Below are 24,525 nucleotides of genomic sequence, written 5' to 3' on the forward strand. Positions count from 1 at the left end.
ATTAAAAATAGAAAAATTGAATTCAGCAGTGAGTAAAAGTTAAATAAAGTGCCTATATGAACAAGACTTACATATTAAATTAACTTTTTGAATATGAGAACTTGAACTTTCAGAAGAAAAAACCTCTAATACCTTACAACTTCCAAGGCCAAAGCAATATCATGTAAATCAGAATCTTGGCCTTCAACAGGGTACACTTCCAAGAGAGGCACACTATGCTCAAGTTCTTCCAAAATCTCATCGACCAAATCCCTTGGAATATTTGCAATGTTAGAAGAAAAGGGCTCAGCAACAGAAACAGTAACTTTGAAACAAGATGATGAGCTTTGGCGTAGTTTACAAGTTACCTAAGATAAATATTACAAAATTTGTAATTATAAATGAAAGTAAACCACAAGAATTCTTTCTCAAATATGACCTACTCATAAAATTTCTTCTTTTAAATTTTTATGACTTCTCTAACAATCAACATACATAATAATAATAGATCAATAGTGAATAAAATATCAACACAATTTTTCAAACTAATTCTTAAACAACATTAATTTTAAGGTTCATGAGAGGAATTGCCTATCTCCCACATTATTTCTAAGTTTGACTTGCCAGACTTTGGGATTTTATAAAACAGTAGTATTAAAAAAAGTTTTTGGACTAATTTTGCCATAAAAGTATGTTTTTTAAAATCCTACTATCTATATTACATTATTTTTAAAAGAAAGGCTAATAAAGTACCAAAAAAAGTAGAATGGACATAATCAAAAAATGAAGTCCTGAAAAAAAAAGGTAAAGTCCTTAGGTTGAATAAATTTAGCTTCATAAACAACACACTATATTGTGCTTACTTGTCTCATTTCACCACAATAGAGTGATAACCTCCAGCACGTCTGAAAATCAGTTCTTGAGAACCACTGAGTTGACAGTAGCTTTAAAAATTAATAAATTATGCTAAGTATTAACACAAAATTTAAAATTACATAAGTTGGTAAAAGGGTACAAACTTTCAGCTATAAGGTGAATAAGGTCTGAGGATCTAATGTATAGCATAGTGACTATAGTTGACAACACTGTAGTATATATTTGAAATTTCCTAAGAGAGAATTTAAATGTTTTCACCAAATAAGGGAGGGGGGTAAATATGTGAGGTGATGGATATGTTAATTAACTTAATGAAGGGAATCCTTTCACAAGGTATATGGGTATATATATATATATATATATATATATATATATATATATATATATATAAAATTATCATGTTATACACCCTATCCTACAATTTTGTTAGTTATACCTCAATAAAGCTGAAAAAAATACACTTCCAATAATCAATTTTAAACATTTTCAAGTACATCTCCAATAAAATTGTTTATTTTTAAGTAGATTTTATTTACCTAACGCTACTTATAGCAGCTTTATTCATAACTGCCAAAACTTGGAAACAACCAAGATGCCCTTCAGTAGATGAATGGATAAATAAACTGTGGTACATCCAGGCAATGGAATATTATTCAGTGCTAAAAAGGAATGAGCCATCAAGCCATGAAAGGACATGGAGGAACCTTAAATGCATATTACTAAGTGAAAGAAACCAACCTGAAAAGGCTATATACTATATGACATCCTTGAAAAGAGAAAATTTTTTCTACTCTTTTACCTAACTGATAGTGTGACTGGGTATAGAATTCTAGGTTAGGATATCACTGTTGTTGACAATATACTTACATAGCCTTTTAAAGTTAAGAACTTACTTTTGAGAAGTCCAATGCTATTCTGCCTCTTGATCATTTATATGAACTTATTGTTTTTCTCTCTGTAATCCTGCTCAACCTTCTCTTTGGCCCTCGTGTTCTCAAATTTCACTATGTGCTAGACATTCAGTGGGCCTTTTCAATCTAGAAATTCATGTCCTTTTGTTCTAGGAAACTTTCACAACTTGACAATTTTCTTGCCTCTGTCTGTTGTTCTTGTTTTCTCCTCTTCCTATTTCTCTCTCTCTCTCCCTCTCCTCTTCCTTTCCTCCCTCCCTCCCTCCTTCCTTTTCTCTCTCTAGAACATTTAATTGGATGTTGGACCCAATCCCCTAATTACTCTCCTCTCTTTCCTTTCCATTTCTTAGTCCTTCAGCTCTACTTTATGGGAGATTTTACTCCACTTTATCTTCCAAGGCTTCTAATCCTTCTATTCAGTTTTTCACTTGCTGTTGTATTTTTATTTTCCAAAAGCTCTCTCTTTCTTGGAATTTTCCCATCATACAGGATCCAGTTCATGTTTCATGAATGCTTTAGCTTGTCTCTTCTTTCTGAGAATAGTAATAGTTTTATATATGTGTGTGTGTTTTTCTTCTCCCTGTCATCTGTTTCTTCCAAATGTCTTCTTTTCTGCTGTTTTAACCACTGTTTTGATATTAAAGTTTCCTCAAATGTCTGGTGACCCTTGGCTGTCTGCTCATATTTAAGAGTTGAGCACTATAAAGGTAATTGGAAGGTCTGTGTGGAACAAGTCTACTGTGGATCCACTGTAAGATGTTCTGCCCAGGCTCTTTCCATGGGAACTTCATATATCAATATCTTTAGATCTTTTCTTTTGAACTGATCATAGAAGAATCTTTCAACTCTAATGCCTAGAGACATATGCCTTAGCTGCCTGTGTTATAGAAGGAGAATCAGGGTAGAAGGCAGAGGATCCTAACATTCAGTACCAATGAAGTATCACAATCTTTTTTTCACTGGGATACTCCCATCTTTAACCATGCTTCTCAAGCCAGCTTCTTAAATCTGTAGGTTTATGTCTTTTGCTAAATTTGGGGAATTTCAGCCATTATTTCTCTGAATATTTTTTTCAGCCCAATCTTTTCTTCTAGGACTCTGAAGACATGAATTGTTATAGTCTAACATGGCCCTGAGGCTCCATTTTTTGTTTGTTTGTTTGTTTTTTTGGTTTTAGGGGTTTTTTTCATCTATTTTCTCTCAGTTGTTCAGTTAGGTCATTTCTATTATTCTACCTTCAAGTTTACTGATTGTTTCCTCTGTCTTCATTCTGTTGTCGAGCACATCCACTGAGTTTTTAATTGCAGTTACTATATATTTTTTAGTTTTAGTTCTAAAACTTTGTTTTGGTTTTCCTTTATGTCTTTCATTTCATTTTCTTTATATCTTTCATTTACTTACTTTCTATTTCTTTGCCGAGACCTATTTTTTCATTTCGCATGTGTTCATAATTGCTCATTGATGCATTTTTATGATGGCTGCTTTAAAATCCTTGTCAGATAATTCTAACATCTGTGTCATCTCGGTGTTGACGTCTATTGGTTTATCTCATTCAAGTTGAGATCTTCCTGGGTCTTAGAAGTGATTGAGAGTGATGACAAGTAATTTTCTATTAAAACCTGGACATTTTGTGTATTACATTGTGAGAGTATTGATTTTATTTAAATCTTTTATTTTATCAGTCCTCTTCTGACACCAATCCGGCATGGAAAAGGGGCTTTGTTACTGCCAGATGGGGATGGAAGTCCAGATTCTCTGCTCAGCCTCTGTTGACACTGGAGGGTGAGGGGGTTGTTCATTACTGCTATTCAGGGGTGGGAGTTCAGGTTCTCTATTAGGCCTCCACTGATACCACCCTGGCTGAGAGAGAGGAGAGCACCTCATTACTGCTCCCTACGTTGTCTCCACTAACATCATGGGGGTGGTAGTGAAAGTTCTGATTCTTCACTAGACCTTTTCTGACACCATCCTTGCAGGGAGTGGAAGGAGTCCCTTTACCAGTGGGGGTGGTAGTCTGGGCTTCCCATGTAGTCTACACTGACACCATGGGAGGCAGGGAAAGTTCCTTATCACCCAGCTCCCCATTTTCTTCCCACTAGATCTTCTCTAACAACACTCTGGGAGTGGGGTTAGTGTGCCTTGTTACAACTTGGCAAGGGTGGAAGTGTAGGTTCTTCACTTTGTCTTTTCTTGCAAGATGGGAGTGAAGAGCAGCAGTTTTTTTTCTGTATTGTTTGGCTGTCCCTTTCCTGACTTTGACTAGAGAAAGCAGGCTTTTGAGGGGAATTTTTCATTTTTTTTCCTACACCTGTTGGTGTTTCCAGATTTCCAGCTCCTCTGGTACACAGTCTAGGATATAAGAAGCAAAGCCCAGGGAACTCATCATCATGTCATTCCTTGTGTCACAAGGTACCTAGACAATCTGCCTTCTCTTCAACTTTCAGAGTCTTATGTTTATTTATACATATAACCCAGGGTTTTTAGCTGTACTTGATAGGAAGAATAGGGAAAAGTTTGTCTACTCCATCTTCCTGGAAGGGAAGTCTCTGTTTCTTAAATAGCTTTCAAGCAATTCTTCTTGAATTCAAGCTCCATCTTCAACCCAGTTCAAGTTCTAAGTACAGTCAATTCCTAAGCCTTTGGAGTAATTCAGTGTAAATCAAGTGGTTTTTTTTTTTTTCGGCTTTCCCTGCTGTAAACAGAATTCAACTTTCTTAGCTCTACTAAGTCAGTTGTCATTTATTTATATGTTTTACTCCTTCTAAATTGTGTTGCTATTGTCTCCTTTTCTATCTCTTGTCCTTGGGTACCTTTTAAAAAATTCCTTTGCTATCATTTTGGTGGAGGGTTCTGGGGACAATACTATAAGAGAAGATACTACAAGTTTTCAGACAGAAAAAAATATATCATTTGGACTTCCCTAGTGGCACAGTGGTTAAGAGTCTGCCTGCCAATGCAGGGGACACGGGTTCGAGTGCTGGTCCAGGAAGATCCCACATGCCACAGAGCACCTAAGCCCATGTGCCACAACTACTGAGCCTGCACTCTAGAGCCTGCAAGCCACAACTACTGAGCCCACGCACCGCAACTACTGAAGCCCACGAGCCTAGAGCCTGTTGCTCCACAACAAGAGAAGCCACTGCAATGAGAAGCCTGTGCACCATAACGAAGAGTAGCCCCTGCTCACTGCAACTAGAGAAAGCCCACACGCAGCAACGAAGGTTCAACACAGCCACAAAAATATATACATATATTTTATATCTATATATATATTTATATTATATAGAGATATATATATATATATCATCAAAGAATCAGTGACACTGGATTCTCAACCAGCAACACTGGAAGTTTAAAGACAATGGAATAGAATTTTACAAATTCTGGGCATGAAATCAAACCTAGAATTTGTGTACCCAGTTAATCTGTCAAATAAACTTGAAGATCTGTAAAGATATTTTCAAGCACACAGTATCACAAAAATTTTATCTACTTTGTGTCCTTACCCGTGAAGCTATTAGGATAAGATTCTTGGCCAAAATGAGAGAATAAACTAAGAAAAAAGGAATTTGGGGAAATAGGTTATTTACACAAGAGAATGATGAAAGAAATTTCTAGGATGATGATGGAGGGAGATCCCAAAAGCTGTCCCGCAGGTCTAGACATCACCAAGTTTTTTTTTGTTTTTTTGTTTTTTTTAATTATTTATTTATTTATGGCTGTGTTGGGTCTTCGTTTCTGTGCGAGGGCTTTCTCTAGTTGCGGCAAGCGGGGGCTACTCTTCATCGCGCTGCACAGGCCTCTCACTATCGCGGCCTCTCTTGTTGCGGAGCACAGGCTCCAGACGCGCAGGCTCAGTAGTTGTGGCTCACGGGCCCAGTCGCTCCGCGGCATGTGGGATCTTCCCAGACCAGGGCTCGAACCCGCGTCCCCTGCATTAGCAGGCAGATTCTCAACCACTGCGCCACCAGGGAAGCCTAGACATCACCAAGTTTTAAAACAGGCTTTAAAACCAAGGAGCCTATTACTGGAGTTGGGAGTGTGTGGAAATAGCCACGATGCAAGCTGTGAATATTGAGCACAGCTCAAAGTTACTATTTCCTCTTTACAACTATGATATAGCAGAATCAGGTAAATAAACAATTTCCAGAATCCACTGAGAATTCCCTTAAACATCTGCAAATTAAAGATTCTCTAAGCCTTCATCAAGGGATATAAACAAAATTTTAAAGCATGTTGTCCAAGAAAGCTTATTGATGGTGACTAGACATGCTTTTTTTACAAAATTTTTAAAACTCAACCAAAATTCTGTCATCAGAGATAACCATAGTTAACCTTTTGCTCTTTATCTTCCAGTTTTATTCCTATGTACTTCGTTGGATCATACTGTATATTTAGTTTTGTGTCTTCTGTTTTACTTTATGTACACAATGAGCACATTCTAAATCATTAAGAGTTCTTTTGTTATCATAAGTTTTATAACTACATGATATTCTATCTTATGAATATAGTATCATTTATTTGATCCATATCCTATTATTAAACTTTTATGGTCTTCCCAATTTTTAATTTTTTTTTAAATTATTTATTTATTTATTTATTTATTTATGGCTGTGTTGGGTCTTCGTTTCTGTGTGAGGGCTTTCTCCATTTGCAGCAAGTGGGGGCCATTCTTCATCGCAGTGCGCGGGCCTCTCACTATCGCGGCCTCTCTTGTTGCAGAGCACAGGCTCCAGACGCGCAGGCTCAGTAATTGTGGCTCACGGGCCCAGTCGCTCCACGGCATGTGGGATCCTCACAGACCAGCGTTCGAACCCGTGTCTCCTGCACTGGCAGGCAGACTCCCAACCACTGCGCCACCAGGGAAGCCCCCCAATTTTTAATTTTATAAATATCACTTGATTACCTTAAATACATAAATCTTTTTCTACATTTATGATTTCTATAGAATCAATTTCTAGAAATAAAATGAACATTTTTATTTATTTTTCTGTGCAGTGGGGTCTATTTATTTATTACTATTTTTATTTCTTCCAGCTTTATTGAGAAATAACTGACTTACAACAAATAAACTGTTTTAAAGTTCTTAATATATTTTACCAAACTGCTTTCTACAGAGGTTATAAAAAAGTTTCCTTAATATTTGGCCCACTTTGTAACAAAGATGAAGGATATGCTAGATTTCCTTCCAATCAAATATTATATTTCCAAGCTTTTTTTCTTTGTTGTATGGATCTGTATTAGGCAGAATAATGGCCCTCAAATGGTCCCCTAATACTTAGAACCTGTGAATATATTACTTTACAAGGCAACAGGGACTTTGCAGATGTAATTACGGTTAAGGAATTGAGATGGGGAAGTTCTCTTGGATTACCCAGTTGGGCTCATTCTAATCATGAGTCTTTTAAAATGGAAGCACCTTTCTAAACTGTAGGGAACCGGAGAGATAGTGTGAGAAGGACTTTGAAAATGGATAAAGGGGGCCACAAGTCATGGAATGCAGGTAACTTATAAAGGCTGGAAAAGACAAGGAAACAGATTTTCCCCTAGAGCTTCCAGAAAGGAATGAGCCCTGTCTACTCCTTGATTTTAGACCAATTAGTCCCATGTCAGATTTCTTTCCTATAGAATTGTAAAATAACAAATTTATATTAAGCCACCAAATTTGTGGTAATTTGTTGCAGCAGCAATAGAAAAACTAATATAGCATCTAAAGCTAAAGCCAGAGATTGAGGTCCATAGGAATAAATTATTGTGACTTCAGAACAAGGAGCATTATCTAGCACTGTTGATATTTCAATCCAAGTAAGACTAAAGAAGTAGAGGCAGACAAAACCACCAAATCTGAATTGTGCAGCACGATCTTAAGAGGTCCCAAGAGCTAGTCTCAATGCCTTGTAATGCAAAGAATTAGAATCTGCCAATACATTATTCTGCTTTTCTTCTGTTCTCGCTTTTCTTCCCACCTTTCTAATGTTTAAAGGACCTTAGCATTTCCTAGAGGATTTTAAAGCAATCTAATTATGTGTAATCTTGTTTGTTATTTTTGGAATAGGGAAGAGAGCAAATATATTGCATGTAAAATCTTAGAACTTGACAGAATTTTTGGATAACCTAATCCAGTGAGTTTCCATGTAACTTTAGGGATCTTGAAAAGTTTTATGGAATGTAGGGGCTATCATGTGATGTTGAGAGAGAAGCCAAGCAATTGCTATGATACCATCCCTCATTTCAATCAGAAATGTTCCACTTTAATATGTTGTATATGTGGGACTTCCTCATAAAACTTGACTGAAAAAACCCAAACTTATACTGTTAAAAAAAATTTTTAAGATACTATAGAGTCCACCTCCTCTTATTTTATCCACATGAAAAAAGTCCAAAGAAGTTATGAAAGTTCTAGGCAAAATCTACTCAAAATCTGAAGTTGGTCAAACCTCAAAGAACCACTAAAAATAGAGTATTATTAGAAAATTAATCCCAAGACTTTCATATTCTTTTGTAGCATCTATGACTGAAAATATGCCATCCTTTACTGTAAAAATACCACTAATTTACTTTTCCATATAACACAGAATTGAACTGTTTTCAGGCAGTGTGCAATGTAATGAGTTTCAAAGACAAATTTTTCTTGTCACCGAAACCACAGATTTGAAATATCTATCTGAAAAAGGGGTACCATTTGTGATTGTAAATATTGATTTCTATACAAGGATAATTAACCTTTAAGGGAATCGAATTTATGATGTCAAATATGCTACAATATTTAACGTATAGACCTATAAAAGCAAAATTGTATCAGCTAAAGGTTTCGAAGTGGATGTATTATACTAAAAGGGCACTTTTCACAGGAAAATATTTCAAATTTTACCAATAGTTTTCTGATCTATTTTTTTCTTTCCTAATGTAACTAAACCTCATAATTCAGATAAATGAAGATTAAAGAGAAATGACGGGGGAAAAAAGGCCCAAGTTAATTAAAGCCTAAGTTACTAAATTTTAAGAAATGCACTTTAGTTATTTTTATGTTATTTGAGCAATTGAAACTAGGCTAATAAATATTATATAATACTACTAGATTTGATTTAATGACAACTGTTTATAGGTAAATGGGTGCTAATATCCCTCCTTACCTTCTTTTTACACTATTAATTTGCTTAGAAACTTAAAATAGAAGTAAACTTTTGTCAGCCTTTAAGTATCAAAGCCTCAAATTAATAAGGTTACATTTTGGTCTTAAAAAGAACTGATAATTTCACTCAAAGAACAAGGATCAGGTGAAAATTATTTACCTCAACCAGTATACCAACAAAAGAAATAGAAGCTTCTTCATATTTCACAAAGAATAACTCAGGATTAGTTTTCCAGACTCCAAGCCATGTGCCTTTCAACTTTAATTTTTCTGATAGGTATTTACTCATAGCGTCATCAGCATCTTCTGCCTAGCAAAAGAAAAAATAGATACATATAAATATATGAAATTATAGATTTATATATATTTTTACTGATTTCTACTTAAATATGAAACGAATATAACCTTAAATAATGAAAAACCTGGGAAATAATAGACTTTTAACTGAATCTATATTTAATGGAAAATAGAAACATTAAAAAATTAAAATAAATTTAAAAGAGATCTATTCACTCAATAGAGTAATTCAGAGACGAGACATCTACTTATTATGTTTTAAGTAATTTGTTTTATTAATCCACTGAGCAAAAAGTATACTGTAATTATACATATAAAAACATAGTTATCATGTTAAAAAACTTAGTAATGATTTTTTCTGAACTTTAAAGATTTATTGACTTTATTTAAAATTTATTCAGTACATAAAAATTTAAAATAGAAATCCACTCTATAAAACAAATGAGCATATTAAGCATTCAAGAAATATCTGCCCATTTGATTTTCTACATTTCAATTCAGCGACCTCAGGATGATAATCTAAACTATTTTGAAACTCAGTTATTAGACCCTGACTGATTAATGACACTGTGATTTATATAAATGTTTTTCAATTGCCTTTGAGAGGTCTAGCCTTCTCCAACCCTGAATATCAAATATAAGTTGGTCATTAAATACCATTCTAGTTTTATGGTAACAGTATTTTTAAATTTTTTCTTCTGATTATAAAATATGGTTAACCTACAGAAAATCTGCAAAGTACGGATAATATAAGGAAAACAAAAACCACCCCTAATCCTGACAGCCAGAATAACCATTGTTGATATTTTGGTGCATTGCCTTCCAGTCTTCTTTCTATGCATATATTCATCCATAATATGAAGCATATGTTTTGTCTTCTGATTTTTTTTCCTTAACATTATAGCATAAGCATATCTATAGTTTCTGAAAACATAATTTTTACAGCTGCATGATTTTCCATTACATGAAGCCACCACAAGTTCTTTACAGCCCCCATAGTTGGAAATTTAGTTTCTAGTTTTTAAATTTTATAAACATCGGTGCAATGAAATCCTTGTACACAAATTCTTCTGCTATAACTTAAAAAAATAAAACAGGTTAGAAAAAACAATATTTGCTCTATTCAGTGTTACCAGGTATGTATCTTCTTTACAAAACCTCATTCCACATCCTAGACTGATGGCTGGGAACCACCCTTAAAGTGTAAACGTTTTGAGTTATTGTAGTGTAAAAGTCAAGGCTAAGTAATCTTATCCTTATGCTTGGGCACAGATTGTTAACGAAAACACAAAGATGCACACCTGGGCACTGATAACCTCTCAGAAAACCAGAAAACACTGTGTGATCTGTTTGAAGGAAAATCGAATTGGAACTCCTTTAACAGGGCCTGGGAACCTCTAACAAGGTGGAAGCCCTGGAAGTGTGGAGTAAATTTACTTTTTGAAACGCAGGGTTTCTTTGTGCCCTCTGTACCCCCGTCAGCACAGGAGGAGGCCCCGAGTCCCTCGGTGCTGGATTCCCGTCCGTTTTCTTCTCCTTCTCCTCACCTTGCAGCCGTGCAGCACTTCGTCGCAATACAGCGCCACCTTCTCCTCCCGCCACATCCCCCTCATGGCGGACACGCAGACTGGGGGCAGTGGCTGCGCCTTCCCGTCATTCTCTTCCGGCACTGAGAGAAGGGGCTCCTCTTCCTCCTCCTCGGGCCCCTGTCCCCGGCCCTCGGCCTGAGAGCCCGGCAGGAGCTGGAGCCGCCGCTGGGCCGCCTCCCGGCCGGCTTTCCCCTTCACGGGGCGAGGGGAGGCCACCACCGACCGCACGGCAGACGCGGCGCTCTTCAGGGTCCCCGCCTCCACCGAGTCCCCGGTGAGCGCGGAGACAGCCTTCTCGCCTCGCCGGCCGGGGCTGACGGTTCGGTCCGAGTCTTCAGGCACCGTGGCTCTGGATCCCGACGCCATCTCCTCAGCACCCTGCGGGCCAGCGGCAGCCGTTAGTCGCTTTTCCCGCCCGGATCTCGCGAGCCAATGGGTGAGCAACGAGCGCGGCGGCTCGAGGGGAGCCCGCCCGGAGGGAGTTGGGGGATGGGGTGGTGGGCGCGGGTCCGGGTGTCGCGGGTGGTTCTGGGGCTTGGAGGTGGGTAGGGATACTGTGGGGCGCGACGGGGCGGGGGCTGGGGGGGAAGGAAGGTTCTGGGCCAGCTGTTGGCGGGCGGGGGAGGGGCGCCACTAGGTGATGCCCACTCCGCGGGCGCTGGCTCTAACGTCACCCTGCTCACCTCAGAACCATCCAGAGACAGAATTCTCTCCCCATGGAGGGTTTTCATAGGGTCCTCACACGTTTTCAGGGTGATTGTGCGTCACCCTCCAGGTCCTCATGACCTAACGAATGTAGGTGGGACCTAACCCTCTACACACACGTGTCTGCACAAACACAGCCTGGAGGAAACTTTATTTTTATACTGGGTGATGACGGTAACTACAACTTTCTGGTTATTACTAGAGGAAACTCCAGTGTCAAATCCAACGACCTAGGTTTCCTCCAACATATTCACAGGATTCCCAAAATAAAATTTCTTTTACATTTTAAGCAAGACACTTTCTGCCAAGAAGGATAGGTTAGTCTATTTTCATGCCCCTATTGTGTTGCTTAAAATTCTCACGTGAAAGATTATATTATGTAACTGTTAAACTGGACGCAAATTTCCAGCTGGGAGTAATGTGCGCAAACTATAAACACTTTCACAATAAAAGTCTGCTCAAGATAATACTTTGGAGAACAGAGACCATTCGTTTCTGTGATTTTGCTATTGAATGTACGTTGAGCCAACTGGAATAACTTTTGTTTACAGTCTAGCTGTGAAATACTGCATTGGGGCTGACAGCTCCCACGGAGAGGAACACCATTGGGAAAACACCTGCCTGCCTTCCCCCTGATCTGGAAGGACACTGTGTTAAACTTGGAGTTTATTTTGAGGAAAACATTAGTATTAATATCGTGTAACTATAGTTCAGGAAATAATTACAATATTCATCATGTTTAACTCTAAGTTTATTTCTTTTGTCAGAAGTCCTGGATTTTTTAAAAAAACGATCCCACACTGTAGATTTTACTCGCCAAAAGTAAAATCAGTTACACAAGCATCTCTTGAAAAAGTTTGTTTTGAATAAAATTTGGGTTTTTTATTCTTAGGTTCAGAATAATAGAGACCACTTGTCTTAGTCAGAAGTTCGAAAATAACAACAACCTCCCACCAAAAAAAGAGAAAGAAAACAAATATTTGTTAGGAATCTGCTATGTGCCAGGCAATGCATAAATGCCAAGTCATAGAAATAAAAGACAAAATTCTTATCCTCATAATCCTAGTGAAGGGTGCACATAGGTGAATAGATGATTGTGTTTGGTAAGGACCATGATAAAAATATATATACATATATAAGTATACATATATATATATACAAATATATGTATATATATATATTTTTTTTTCCACATTGTGAGAAAAAGGGACTTTTCTTCCCAGAAGTGATACTTAAGCTGAATCTTGATTATGAAAGCAATATCTGTTCCCTGAGCCAATTTTGCAGTACAGAAAAGCATAAGAAAGAAGAAATTTTAAATAACTTTTTCTTCTTATTGCAATGCCTGGCAATAACAGCTGCTAAATTTGGTAATATTTTCTTTCAGTATTGTTTCCTATCACATTATTACAAAGTTTTGGTCCTATTAACTTCATTTTGTTTTTTATTTAGTGTATCATAAGCATTTTCTTATCATTACAAATTATTTAAACACATCATTTTCAATAGCTACATACAATTTTTTTGTATGGATATAATTTCCTTAAACCTATACTTTCAGATATTTGGGTTACATTAATTTTTATAATAATAAATATGCCATTTTTAATATCTTTGTGCATAAATTTTTGAAAATTTCAGATCCCCTCCCACCACCCCCAGGGAAAAGTGGGATTCCTGAACCAATTTAAGGCTCTCAGTATTGCAAAATTGTTTCCCAAAAAGGATGCATTAATTTCTACTTCACTTAGCAGATAAGATTCGCAGACGGGCTGTTATGAAATAGAAGTAGACTATAGGCGCCTACGGCAGGGGTAGAATGGGGGATGGAGTAGGGTGAACATTCTAGGAAGAGAGAGTTGTTAATGGTTTTACAGAGGGGTAAAATAACTTGGCCTAACTAGGTTGGTATTGCTGGAATAGAGGGGACAAATTGAACAAAACCTCAGGTTGGAAAGACACACAAAAGCCATATCACAAAGGGTCACATATATGATGACTGTAAGGAGTTGAATTCTAACCATACTGATAAACTGTCCCTTATCCTACTTTATATTCCACTCTCTGATCCAGCACCCTCAGTATCCATTCCCATATAAACTTTCCCACCTCCTTCCATTACATATGGGCCACTCCTTCCGTGTCCTTGTCTTCCCTTAGCAGACCCAGTACTCCCCTGGCTGAGTTATGTTGTATCTTTTTTTTTTTTTTTAATCACCCAAAAGATCTCCAATAAAAAAAATTCTTAGGCAAAGAGATAGAATATGATTAAAGTACACACACACACACACACACACACACACACACACATCATAGAAAAAACAGGGACTTCCCTGGTGGCGCACTGGTTAAGAATCCGCCTGCCAATGCAGGGGACACGCGTTCGAGCCCTGGTCTGGGAAGATCCCACATGCCACAGAGCAACTAAGCCTGTGTGCTGCAACTACTGAGCCTGCGCTCTAGAGCCTGCGAGCCACAACTACTGAGCACACGTGCCACAACTACTGAAGTCAGTGAGGCTAGAGCCCGTGCTCTGCAACAAGAGAAGCCACCACAATGAGAAGCAGATGCACCACAATGAAGAGTAGCCCCTGCTCGCCACAACTAGAGAAAGCCCACATGCAGCAATGAAGACTCAACGCAGCCAAAAATAAAAAAATAAAAATTAATTAATTAATTTAAAAAAAAACAGTTAATAGGAGTATGCCTAGAGATGACCCAGATACTGGAATTAATATATAAAGTCTTTTTTTAAAATTTAATTTAATTTAATTTTTTTATACAGCAGGTTCTTATGAGTTATCTGTTTTATGCATATTAGTGTATACATGTCAATCCCAATCTCCCAATTCATCCCACCACCACCCCCCACCCCCGCTTTCCCCCCTTGGTGTCCATACGTTTGTTCTCTACATCTGTGTCTCTATTTCTGCCTTGCAAACCAGTTCATCTGTACCATTTTTCTAGATTCCACATATATGCATGCATATACGATACTTGTTTTTCTCTTTCTGACTTACTTCACTGTGTATGACATTCTCTAGGTCCACCCGCATCTCTACAAATGACCCAATTTCATGGCTGAGTAATAGTGCATTGTATATATGTACCACATCTTCTTTATCCATTTGTCTGTCGATGGGCATTTAGGTTGCTTCCATGACCTGGCTATTGTAAATAGTGCTGCAGTGAACACTGGGATGCATGTGTCTTTTTGAATTATGGTCTTCTCAGGGTATATGCCCAGTAGTGGGATTGCTGGGTCATATGGTAATTCTATTTTTAGTTTTTTAAGCAACCTCTATACTGTTCTCCATAGTAGCTGTATCAATTTACATTCCTACCAACAGTGCAAGAGGTTTCCCCTTTCTCCACACCCTCTCCAGCATTTGTTGTTTGTAGATTTTCTGATGATGCCCATTCTAACCAGTGTGTGGTGAGACCTCATTGTAGTTTTGATTTGCATTTCTCTAATAATTAGTGATGTTGAGCAGCTTTTCATGTGCTTCTTGGCCATCCGTATGTCTTCTTTGGAGAAATGTCTATTTAGGTCTTCTGCCCATTTTTGGATTGGGTTGTTTGTTTCTTTAATATTGAGCTGCATGAGCTGTTTATATATTTTGGAGATTAATCCTTTGTCCGTTGATTCGTTTGCAAATATTTTCTCCCATTCTGAGGGTTGTCTTTTCATTGTGTTTATGGTTTCCTTTGCTGTGCAAAAGCTTTGAAGTTTCATTAGGTCCCATTTGTTTATTTTTGTTTTTATTTTCATTACTCTAGGAGGTGGATCAAAAAAGATCTTGCTGTGATTTATGTCAAAGAGTGTTCTTCCTATGTTTTCCTCTAAGAGTTTTATTGTGTCCAGTCTTACATTTAGGTCTTTAATCCATTTTGAGTTTATTTTTGTGTATTGTGTTAGGGAGTGTTCTAATTTCATTTTTTACACGTAACTGTCCAGTTTTCCCAGCACCACTTATTGACGAGACTGTCTTTTCTCCACTGTATATCCTCGCCTCCTTTGTTATAGATTAGTTGACCATAGGTGCGTAGGTTTATCTCTGGGCTTTCTATCTTGTTCCATTGATCTATATTTCTGTTTTTGTGCCAGTACCATACTGTCTTGATTACTGTAGCTTTGTGGTATAGTTTGAAGTTGGGGTGCCTAATTCCTCCAACTCCATTTTTCTTTCTCAAGATTGCTTTGGCTATTCGGGGTCTTTTGTGCCTTCATACAAATTTTAAGAGTTTTCATTCTAGTTCTGTAAAAACTACCACTGGTAATTTGATAGGAATTGCATTGAATCTGTAGATTGCTTTGGGTAGTATAGTCATTTTCACAATATTGATTCTTCCAATCCAAGAACATGGTATATCTCTCCATCTGTTGGTGTCATCTTTGATTTCTTTCATCAGTGTCTTATAATTTTCTGAGTACAGGTCTTTTACCTCCTTAGGTAGGTTTATTCCTGGGTATTTTATTCCTTTTGTTGCAATGGTGAATAGTATTGTTTCCTTAATTTCTCTTTCTGATCTTTCATTATTTGTGTATAGGAATGCAAGAGATTTCTGTGCATTAATTTTGTATCCTGCAACTTTACCAAATTCATTGATTAGCCCTAGTAGTTTTCTGGTGGCATCTTTAGGATTATCTATGTTTAGTATCATGTCATCTGCAAACAGTGACAGCTTTACTTCTTCTTTTCTGATTTGAATTCCTTTTATTTCTTTTTCTTCTCTGATTGCCATGGCTAGGACTTCCAAAACTATGTTGAATAATAGTGGCGAGAGTGGACATCCTTATCTTGTTCCTGATCTTAGAGGAAATGCTTTCAGTTTTTCACCATTGAGAATATCATTTGCTGTGGGTTTGTCGTATATGGCCTTCATTATGTTGAGGTAGGTTCCCTCTATGCCCACTTTCTAGAGAGTTTTTATCATAAATGGGTGTTGAATTTTGTCAAAAGTATTTTCTACATCTATTGAGATGATCATATGGTTTCTATTCTTCAGTTTGTTAATATGGTGTATCACATTGATTGATTTGCATATATTGAAGAATCCTTGCATCCCTGGGATAAATCCCACTTGATCAAGGTGTATGATCCTTTTAATGTGTTGTTGGATTCTGTTTGTTAGTATTTTGTTGATGATTTTGCATCTATATTCAGCAGTGACATTGGTCTGTAATTTTCTTTTTTTGTATTATCTTTGTCTGGTTTTGGTGTCAGGGTAATTGTGGCCTTGTAGAATGAGTTTGAGAGTGTTCCTTCCTCTGCAATTTTTTGGAAGAATTTGGGAAGGATGCGTGTTAGCTCTTCTCTAAATGGTTGATAGAATTTGCCTGTGAAGCCATCTGGTCCTGGACTTTTGTTTGTTCAGAGATTTTTAATCACAGTTTCAATTTCATTACTTGTGATTGGTCTGTTCATATTTTCTATTTCTTCCTGGTTCAGTCTTGGAAGGTTATACCTTTCTAAAAATTTGTCCATTTCTTCCAGGTTGTCCATTTTATTGGCATAGAGTTTCTTGTAGTAGTCTCTTAGGATGCGTTGTATTTCTGCAGTGTCTGTTGTAACTTCTCCTTTTTCATTTCTAATTTTATTGATTTGAGTCCTCTCCCTCTTTTTCTTGATGAGTCTGGCTAAAGGTTTTTCAATTTTGTTTATCTTCTCAGAGAACCAGCTTTTAGTTTTATTGATCTTTGCTATTGTGTTCTTTGTTTCTATTTCATTTATTTCTGCTCTGATCTTTATGATTTCTTTCCTTCTGCTAACTTTGGGTTTTGTTTGTTCTTCTTTCTCTAGTTCTTTTAGGTGTAAGGTTAGATTGTTTATTTGAGATTTTTCTTGTTTCTTGAAGTAGGATTGTATTGCTATAAACTTCCCTCTTAGAACTGCTTTTTCTGCGTCCCATAGGTTTTGGATTGTCGTGTGTTCATTGTCATTTGTCTCTAGGCATTTTTTGATTTCCTCTTTGATTTCTTCAGTGATCTCTTGGTTATTTAATTACATATTGTTTAGCCTCCATGTGTTTGTGTTTTTTTCATTTTTTTCCCTGTAATTGATTTCTAATCTCATAGGGTTGTGGTTGGAAAAGACACTTGGTATGATTTCAATTTTCTTAAATTTACCAGGGTTTGATTTGTGACCCAAGATGTGATCTATCCTGGAGAATGTTCTGTTTGCACTTGAGAAGAAAGTGTAATCTTCTGTTTTTGCATGGAATGTCCGATATATATCAATTAAATCTATCTGGTCTATTGTGTCATTTAAAGTTTGTGTTTCCTTATTAATTTTCTGTTTGGATGATCTGTCCATTGGTGTAAGTGAAGTGTTAAAGTCCCCCACTATTATTGCATTACTGTTCATTTCCTTTTTTATAGCTGTTAGCATTTGCCTTATATATGGAGGTGCTCCTGTGTTAGGTGCATATATATTTATAATTGTTATATCTTCTTCTTGGATTGATCCGTTGATCATTATGTAGTGTCCTTCCTTGTTTCTTGTAACATTCTTTATTTTAAAATCTATTTTATCTGATATGAGTATTGTTACTTCAGCTTTCTTTTGATTTCCATTTGCATGGAATATCTTTTTCCATCCCCTCACATTCAGTCTGTATGTATCCCTAGGTCTGAAGTGGGTCTCTTGTAGACAGCATATAGACGGGTCTTGTTTTTGTAACCATTCAGCGAGCCTGTGTCTTTTGGTTGGAGCATTTAATCTATTCACATTTAAGGTTATTATCGATATGTATGTTCCTATCACCATTTTCTTAATTGTGTTGGGGTTTTTTTGGTAGGTCCTTTTCTCCTCTTGTGTTTCCCACTTAGAGAAGTTCCTTTAGCATTTGTTGTAGAGCTGGTTTGGCGGTGCTGAATTCTCTTAGGTTTTGCTTGTCTGTAAACTTTTGATTTCTCCATCAAATCTGAATGAGATCCTTGCCAGGTAGAGTAATCTTGTTTGTAGGTTCTTTCCTTTCATCACTCTAAATATATTGTGCTACTCCCTTCTGGCTTGTAGAGTTTCTGCTGAGAAATCAGCTGTTTACCTTATGGGACTTCCCTTGTATGTTATTTGTCATTTTTCCCCTGTTGCTTGTAATAATTTTGCTTTGTCTTTAATTTTTGTCAATTTGATTACTATGTGTCTCGGCATGTTTCTCCTTGGGTTTATCCTGCCTGGGACTCGCTGCGCTTCCTGGACTTGGGTGACTATTTCCTTTCCCATGTTAGGGAAGTTTTCGACTAAAATCTCTTCAAATATTTTCTCGAGTCCTTTCTCTCTCTCTTCTCCTTCTGGGACCCCTATAATGCAAATGTTGATGCATTTAATGTTGTCCCAGAGGTCTCTTAGGCTGTCTTCATTTCTTCTGTTCCATGGCAGTGAATTCCACCATTTTGTCTTCCAAGTCTCTTATCCGTTCTTCTGCCTCAGTTATTCTGCTATTGATTCCTTCTAGTGTATATTTCATGTTGGTTATTGTATTGTTCATCTCTGTTTGTTGTTCTTTAATTCTTCTAGGTGTTCTTTAATCCTTCTAGGTGTTTGTTCTTTCATTCTTCTAGGTCTTTGTTAAACATTTCTTGCATCTTCTCCATCTTTGCCTCCATTCTTTTTCTGAGGTCCTGGATCATCTTCACTATCATTATTCTGAATTTTTTTTCTGGAAGGTTGCCTGTCTCCACTTCATTTAGTTGTTTTTCTGAGGTTTTATCTTGTTCCTTCATCTGGTACAAAGTCCTGTGCCTTTTCATTTTGTCTGTCTTTCTTTGAATGTTGTTTTTGTTCCACAGGCTGCAGGATTGTAGTTCTTCTTGCTTGTGCTGTCTGCCCTCTGGTGGGTGAGGCTATCTAAGAGGTTTGTGGAAGCTTCCTGATGGGAGAGACTGGTGATGGGTAGAGCTGGGTGTTTTCTGGTGGGCAGAGCTCAGTAAAACTTTAATCCACTTGTCTGCTGGTGGGTGGGGCTTAGTTCCCTCCCTGTTCGTTGTTTGGCCTGAGACGACCCAACACTGGAGCCTACCTGGGCTCTTTGATGGGGCTAATGGCGGACTCCGGGAGGGCTCATGCCAAGGAGTAATTCCCAGAACTTCTGCTGCCAGTGTCCTTGTCCCCACCATGAGCCACAGCCACCCTCTGTCTCTGCAGGAGACCCTCCAACACTAGCAAGTAGGTCTGGTTCAGTCTCTTATGAGGTCACTGCTCCTTCCTCCTGGGTCCTGCTGCACACACTACTTTCCGTGTGCCCTCCAAGAGTGGAGTCTCTTTTTCCCCCAGTCCTGTCAAAGTCCTGCAATCAAATCGTGCTAATCTTCAAAGTCTGATTCTCTGGGAATTCTTCCTCCCGTTGTCAGGCCCCCAGGTTGGGAAGCCTGACGTGGGGCTCAGAACCTTCACTCCAGTGGGCGGACTTCTGTGGTATAATTGTTCTCCAGTTTGTATCACCCACCCAGTGGTTTTTGGATTTGATTTTATTGTGATTGTGCCCCTCCTACTGTCTCATTGCGGCTTCTCCTTTGTCTTTGGATGTGGGGTATCTTTTTGGTGAGTTCCAGTGTCTTCCTGTCAATGATTGTTCAGCAGTTAGTTGTGATTCTAGTGCTCTCGCAAGAGGGAGTCGGGTTTTGTTGTATCTTAACCCTATTTATTGGACTGGTGGCCAGGAGGCAATATGGTATAGATCATCAGGAGTGGTGCATGTAAGTCAGAAGCCTATGCGTCATCTACAAGCACAGGGAGACTAGCCTTTAATGGGTTGATGTATGCCCAGAAGGTTCAGGGGAACTTGGGGATTTAATATTTTCAAATGTGTCAACTAAGATGTCCCCAAGTCTCAGGTTCTCACTCCTTTCCAATCAGAGCCTCAGTTTGATTTAGCAATCTTGCTCTGACTGAGAACTCAACCTTCTCTGAAACTTCATTACTTTTGTAAAAACCTGAAGCTCAGTTTTTTCCTGCCCTTCTGCAGAAAATGAGTCTTTTTATTTGCTGCAGTGGAGGCCTCTCACCTCTCACCTGTAATTGGTGATTAATCACCTCAGCCTTTCTTTGTCTTATGCCAGTGCATAGAATAAGTAAGACTCAGCAAGAGCCATAAGAGTCCTTATAATTACCTCTTCCACCAAATTTCTCAAACTCCTGATATTGTACCACCAGTGAAGCCCTTCCCTTTCACCCACAGTGAAAGTTTTAACCATTGCATACACCTGCTGGGAGCTATCGGTATTCCACCTACAACCAATGACAGTGTTCTCATTGACAACTGGTGATCCAGCTCCAAAATATCATCTTATAATCTGCTTCCATACCAACTCTCTTAGGTTGGGTCTCCTGGGATTCAAGATCTGAGAGAATGATTTGCATAAAGAGAATTTGAGGAAGTGTTTTTGAGAAGAACATCTGTAAGGGAATGAAGGAAGTGGGAATGGGCAAAGAGAGCTACTGAACTGTGATACATTTGGAACAGAGTCCTCAGCCATTCCCACTGGCAGCTCTGGACTGGGTGGCCCTTTAGATTTGAGACAAGGGGTGGGCCTTTTGTGTCCCTGAATCTTCCAGTCATTGGATGTGAGCTGTTCACAAAGAGCACAGAGAGGGGGCATCACCTTGATGTGGCAGCTCCCTTTGTAAGAAACTGCCAAGCTGTCCTCCAAAGTGGCCGTACTATTTTGCATTCCCAACAGCAATGAATGAGAATTCCTATTGCTTCACATCCTCTCTAGCATGGGGTGTTTTCAGTATTCCGGATCTTGGCCATTCTAGTGGATGTGTGGTGGTGGCAGTTCCCTTTGGCTGAGGACAACTCCCAGAGAGGGATTCAGATGTGTCTTCAGTAGGCAACACTCTAAGCAGCTGGGAAAATGAATGTCTTCATCCTAAAAGAGGGGTTGGGCAGCTCACTCCAGCATTCACTACATGCAGTTATCAGAATTGGGATATAAGATAGAACAGAACTCTACAAGATTAGACTCAATGCTGACTCATCTGAGCTATTGGTCTAAAAGACAGAGTTAGTTCCAGCACTTAAGATTATTGTCTGGAAGTCAATCAATTTTAGCTCTGGGTACTGATAGAAAATTAGGCAACCACACTGGATTACACAGTGTTAGTCACCCTTTCCCTAAGGCTGGGACTCAAGGGATTTAAGGAATGGAGACATGCAAAGGACTTGAAAAGTTTGAATGTCCATATAAGCTGATCTCCTGTCTTTGAGATTTCCTTTCCTCCAGCACTTTTTCTCAATTCATTTCTTTGCTAAAGTTATATTATATAATGAATGGTCAAGAGCATGGACTCTGGCCAGACTGCCTGGTTTCAGTGGCTTTGCTATGATGTAAAGGTAAGTTTCTCCTCCTCTCTAAGGCCTTAGTTTCCTTGCCAGTAAAATGGGATTTAAATAAGTTTGTGATTTAAAAAAAAAATGGTACAAATGAACTTACTTACAAAACAGAAATAGAGTCACAGATGTGTAAAAAACAAACTTATGGTTATCAGGGGGGAAAGGGAGGGGGAGGGATAAATTGGGAGATTGGGACTGACATATGCACACTACTGTATATAAAATAGATAACTAATAAAGACCTACCTGTATAGCACAGGGAACTCTACTCAATACTCTGTAATGACCTATATGTACATGTATAACTGATTCACTTTGCTGTACACCTGAAACTAACACAACATTGTAAATCAACTATACACCAATAAAAATTTAAAAAAAAAGTTTATGGTAATGAGGTTATATGTTTATCTGTTTAGCTAGTGCCTGAGGTACACCCCATCCATGTTAAATCGATCCGTGCTTTCTTACAACAGTTAAAACAATTCTTGCATTTGATTAGTAATTCTAACTAGCAAGGCCTTGTGTGCTAAATGAGGCCAGCTCTATTCTATACTGGGCATGGGGAAGGGGTGTGGGGAGGGGCATAGTTCCTCTCTTTTGGAGACTTTTCCTTGAATTGGATATTCCTTGCCATTGTAGTGGTAAGATGCATGATTTTGATAGTTGAGTGGTGCCCCAAGGTGGAAAGGATGTTCCCAGGCCTGTGTAGAGATTAGGGCTCAGGTCTGCCAAAAATGAGGAGAGAATCTGTGGACCCTGCATATATGGGCTAGTTTCCACATTGGGTTTTGTTGCAAAAACCTCCTGGTTTGTCTTGTTTGTCACAAGGACCTTGAAGGGGATACCTGACTATAGCATAATTGAATTCGAGAAATTTAAGGTCCTGGATATCGTTCTTTATCTCTCATTCCCAAGGATCTGATCAGTAGCCATTGTCCTACCTTGCTCATGCTCTTTTCTTCACCTGAAATACCTTTCCTGCTTGCCTCTACCTGTCAAAATTCCTCTAAGCCAGGTTCCAATACATGTCCCTTGTCAGAACTAAACTTCCTCTCTTCTGTGCTCTCAGAGCACTTTTTGCACAGTATTGTAATACACTGAAAACACTTATGTGGAAAGACAATGACATTTATAGTTTTTATCCCCAGTACTTAACCCAGTTTTGGCACATAACTAGTAAAAGTTTTAAGAATTACAGCACTCTAGGGGTACAATAAATATTTTTCCAACTTCTGAATTGTGAAATGTGTGTCTGTCTCCCTTAGGTTATTACCTCCATGCTGCCCAGGATCAGGTTCTACTCATCTTTATGTTCACTACAGAACTTTTTTAGCACGGTGGTCTCACATTGCCAGTTCTTAGTGCATGTGTGCTTAAATTTTTTAGATTAATATGAATATTTGTATGCTATTATTCTCTTTGGGTTGGGCTGTCTGGGGGAACTCTGGGTTAAATCCACAGACTGTTTCCAATATACAAATCATCTAAATGACAAAATTTTATTTAAAATTTAGAACTCATTGTTTTTTATCAGAAAAATATTTCTGATCGAAACTTCTTTTCTTCCTAGGTCACTGTGAAGTAGAAAAATTAGGCTTGTAAATTCTTTCAGTCCTGCAGCCCCTGAACATTAATTCCTTGGGATCTTCTTTTCTCTTTTTTGGTCTTAGAGGGAAAGAACAAAGCACTGATGAGTAATAACAGCTAGCCCTAAGCAAAACAAAGAATAGATAAGGCTCACTGACATTTCAGAGGTCCACCCAGACTCAGAGTTTTCTTGATATTTCATTATTATATAGAGTAGGGACTTGGAGTCAGGAACAGTGCAGAGCCACTTGACATAAATACAGAGATGTAATAGGGGCTGGAGTGTAATAAAACCAACTTTGGGATTGGAGGAATGTACTGGAGAGATAGCAGAGACCTGGAGGATTTGTGAAATGTGAAATAAAATAGAGTCACTAATGTCAAGCGGTTTCAAAATGGAGCCAGGAGGCTGTTAAGGAAGTGGACGTTAAGCATATCTTCACCAGGTAGAACCATGAACTTTTGAACTGAGCCAAACCACAAGTAGTCCAAAGACTCTGCAAAAACACCTGCAACTTGTCAGAGTAATGGACTTTTACATCCCTCTAGTGATAACCTTGGCATTCAGTCATGTTTAGCCAAGACTAGCTTCTGCCTCCAACTCCAATTAAAAGTCTTTGTAATGAAAACCTCCCTTCTTTGCCTTTAAAAGCCCCTGACTTTTTCTCCCTAGCAGGACACTGTTCGGGTTGCTACCTGAATTTGCATGCCTTGAATTGCAATTCTTTGATGCCAAATAAAGGTTTTTTGCCTGATTATCCCCTTCTAGTTTTGTTTAGGTCGAGGGGTGTCAGAAGTGGGATCTGAAGTGCTCTCAATGCCACAGGACTGATATTTCCTGGAATCAGTGTGGTACACCCAGACCCTTTTGTGTTCACTGTTTCCACAAATTGCCATCTCCTTCATCTGTGAGTCATCTCAGGCTCCAACCTCCCTTCTTTAAGTTGAGGTTGATCCTTTCTTTGGGATCAGGTGGGCAGTTGCCCTGGGGGATGATTGTCTCACTGTGCCAGTTCATTGCTGTGCTGCTAGAGGGGTTTCCCTTCTGCTGAATGTTCTGATCTCTTTGCATGCTTATTTAATTATGGGACTGTCCTTTTCTAAG

The 24,525-nt window shown here is 38.3% G+C and overlaps 1 protein-coding gene across 1 annotated transcript in view; it reads right to left on the reverse strand.

Moving 5' to 3' along the window:
• The window catches only part of SHCBP1L (SHC binding and spindle associated 1 like), a 45,565-nt gene extending 33,995 nt beyond the window's left edge, over nucleotides 1-11,570 (reverse strand). The window contains exons 1-4 of the mRNA XM_007175196.2: nucleotides 11,468-11,570; nucleotides 10,743-11,162; nucleotides 9,059-9,208; nucleotides 133-347 (exon numbers count right to left, since the gene is read on the reverse strand). Coding sequence (XP_007175258.2) covers nucleotides 133-347; nucleotides 9,059-9,208; nucleotides 10,743-11,162; nucleotides 11,468-11,515 — 833 coding nt within the window. The 5' untranslated portion in view covers nucleotides 11,516-11,570. The remainder of the gene's footprint in view (nucleotides 1-132; nucleotides 348-9,058; nucleotides 9,209-10,742; nucleotides 11,163-11,467) is intronic.
• Nucleotides 11,571-24,525: the final 12,955 nt, after the last annotated feature.

Source organism: Balaenoptera acutorostrata, chromosome 1 (assembly GCF_949987535.1).
Source record: "Balaenoptera acutorostrata chromosome 1, mBalAcu1.1, whole genome shotgun sequence".
Taxonomy (NCBI): Eukaryota; Metazoa; Chordata; class Mammalia; order Artiodactyla; family Balaenopteridae; genus Balaenoptera; species Balaenoptera acutorostrata.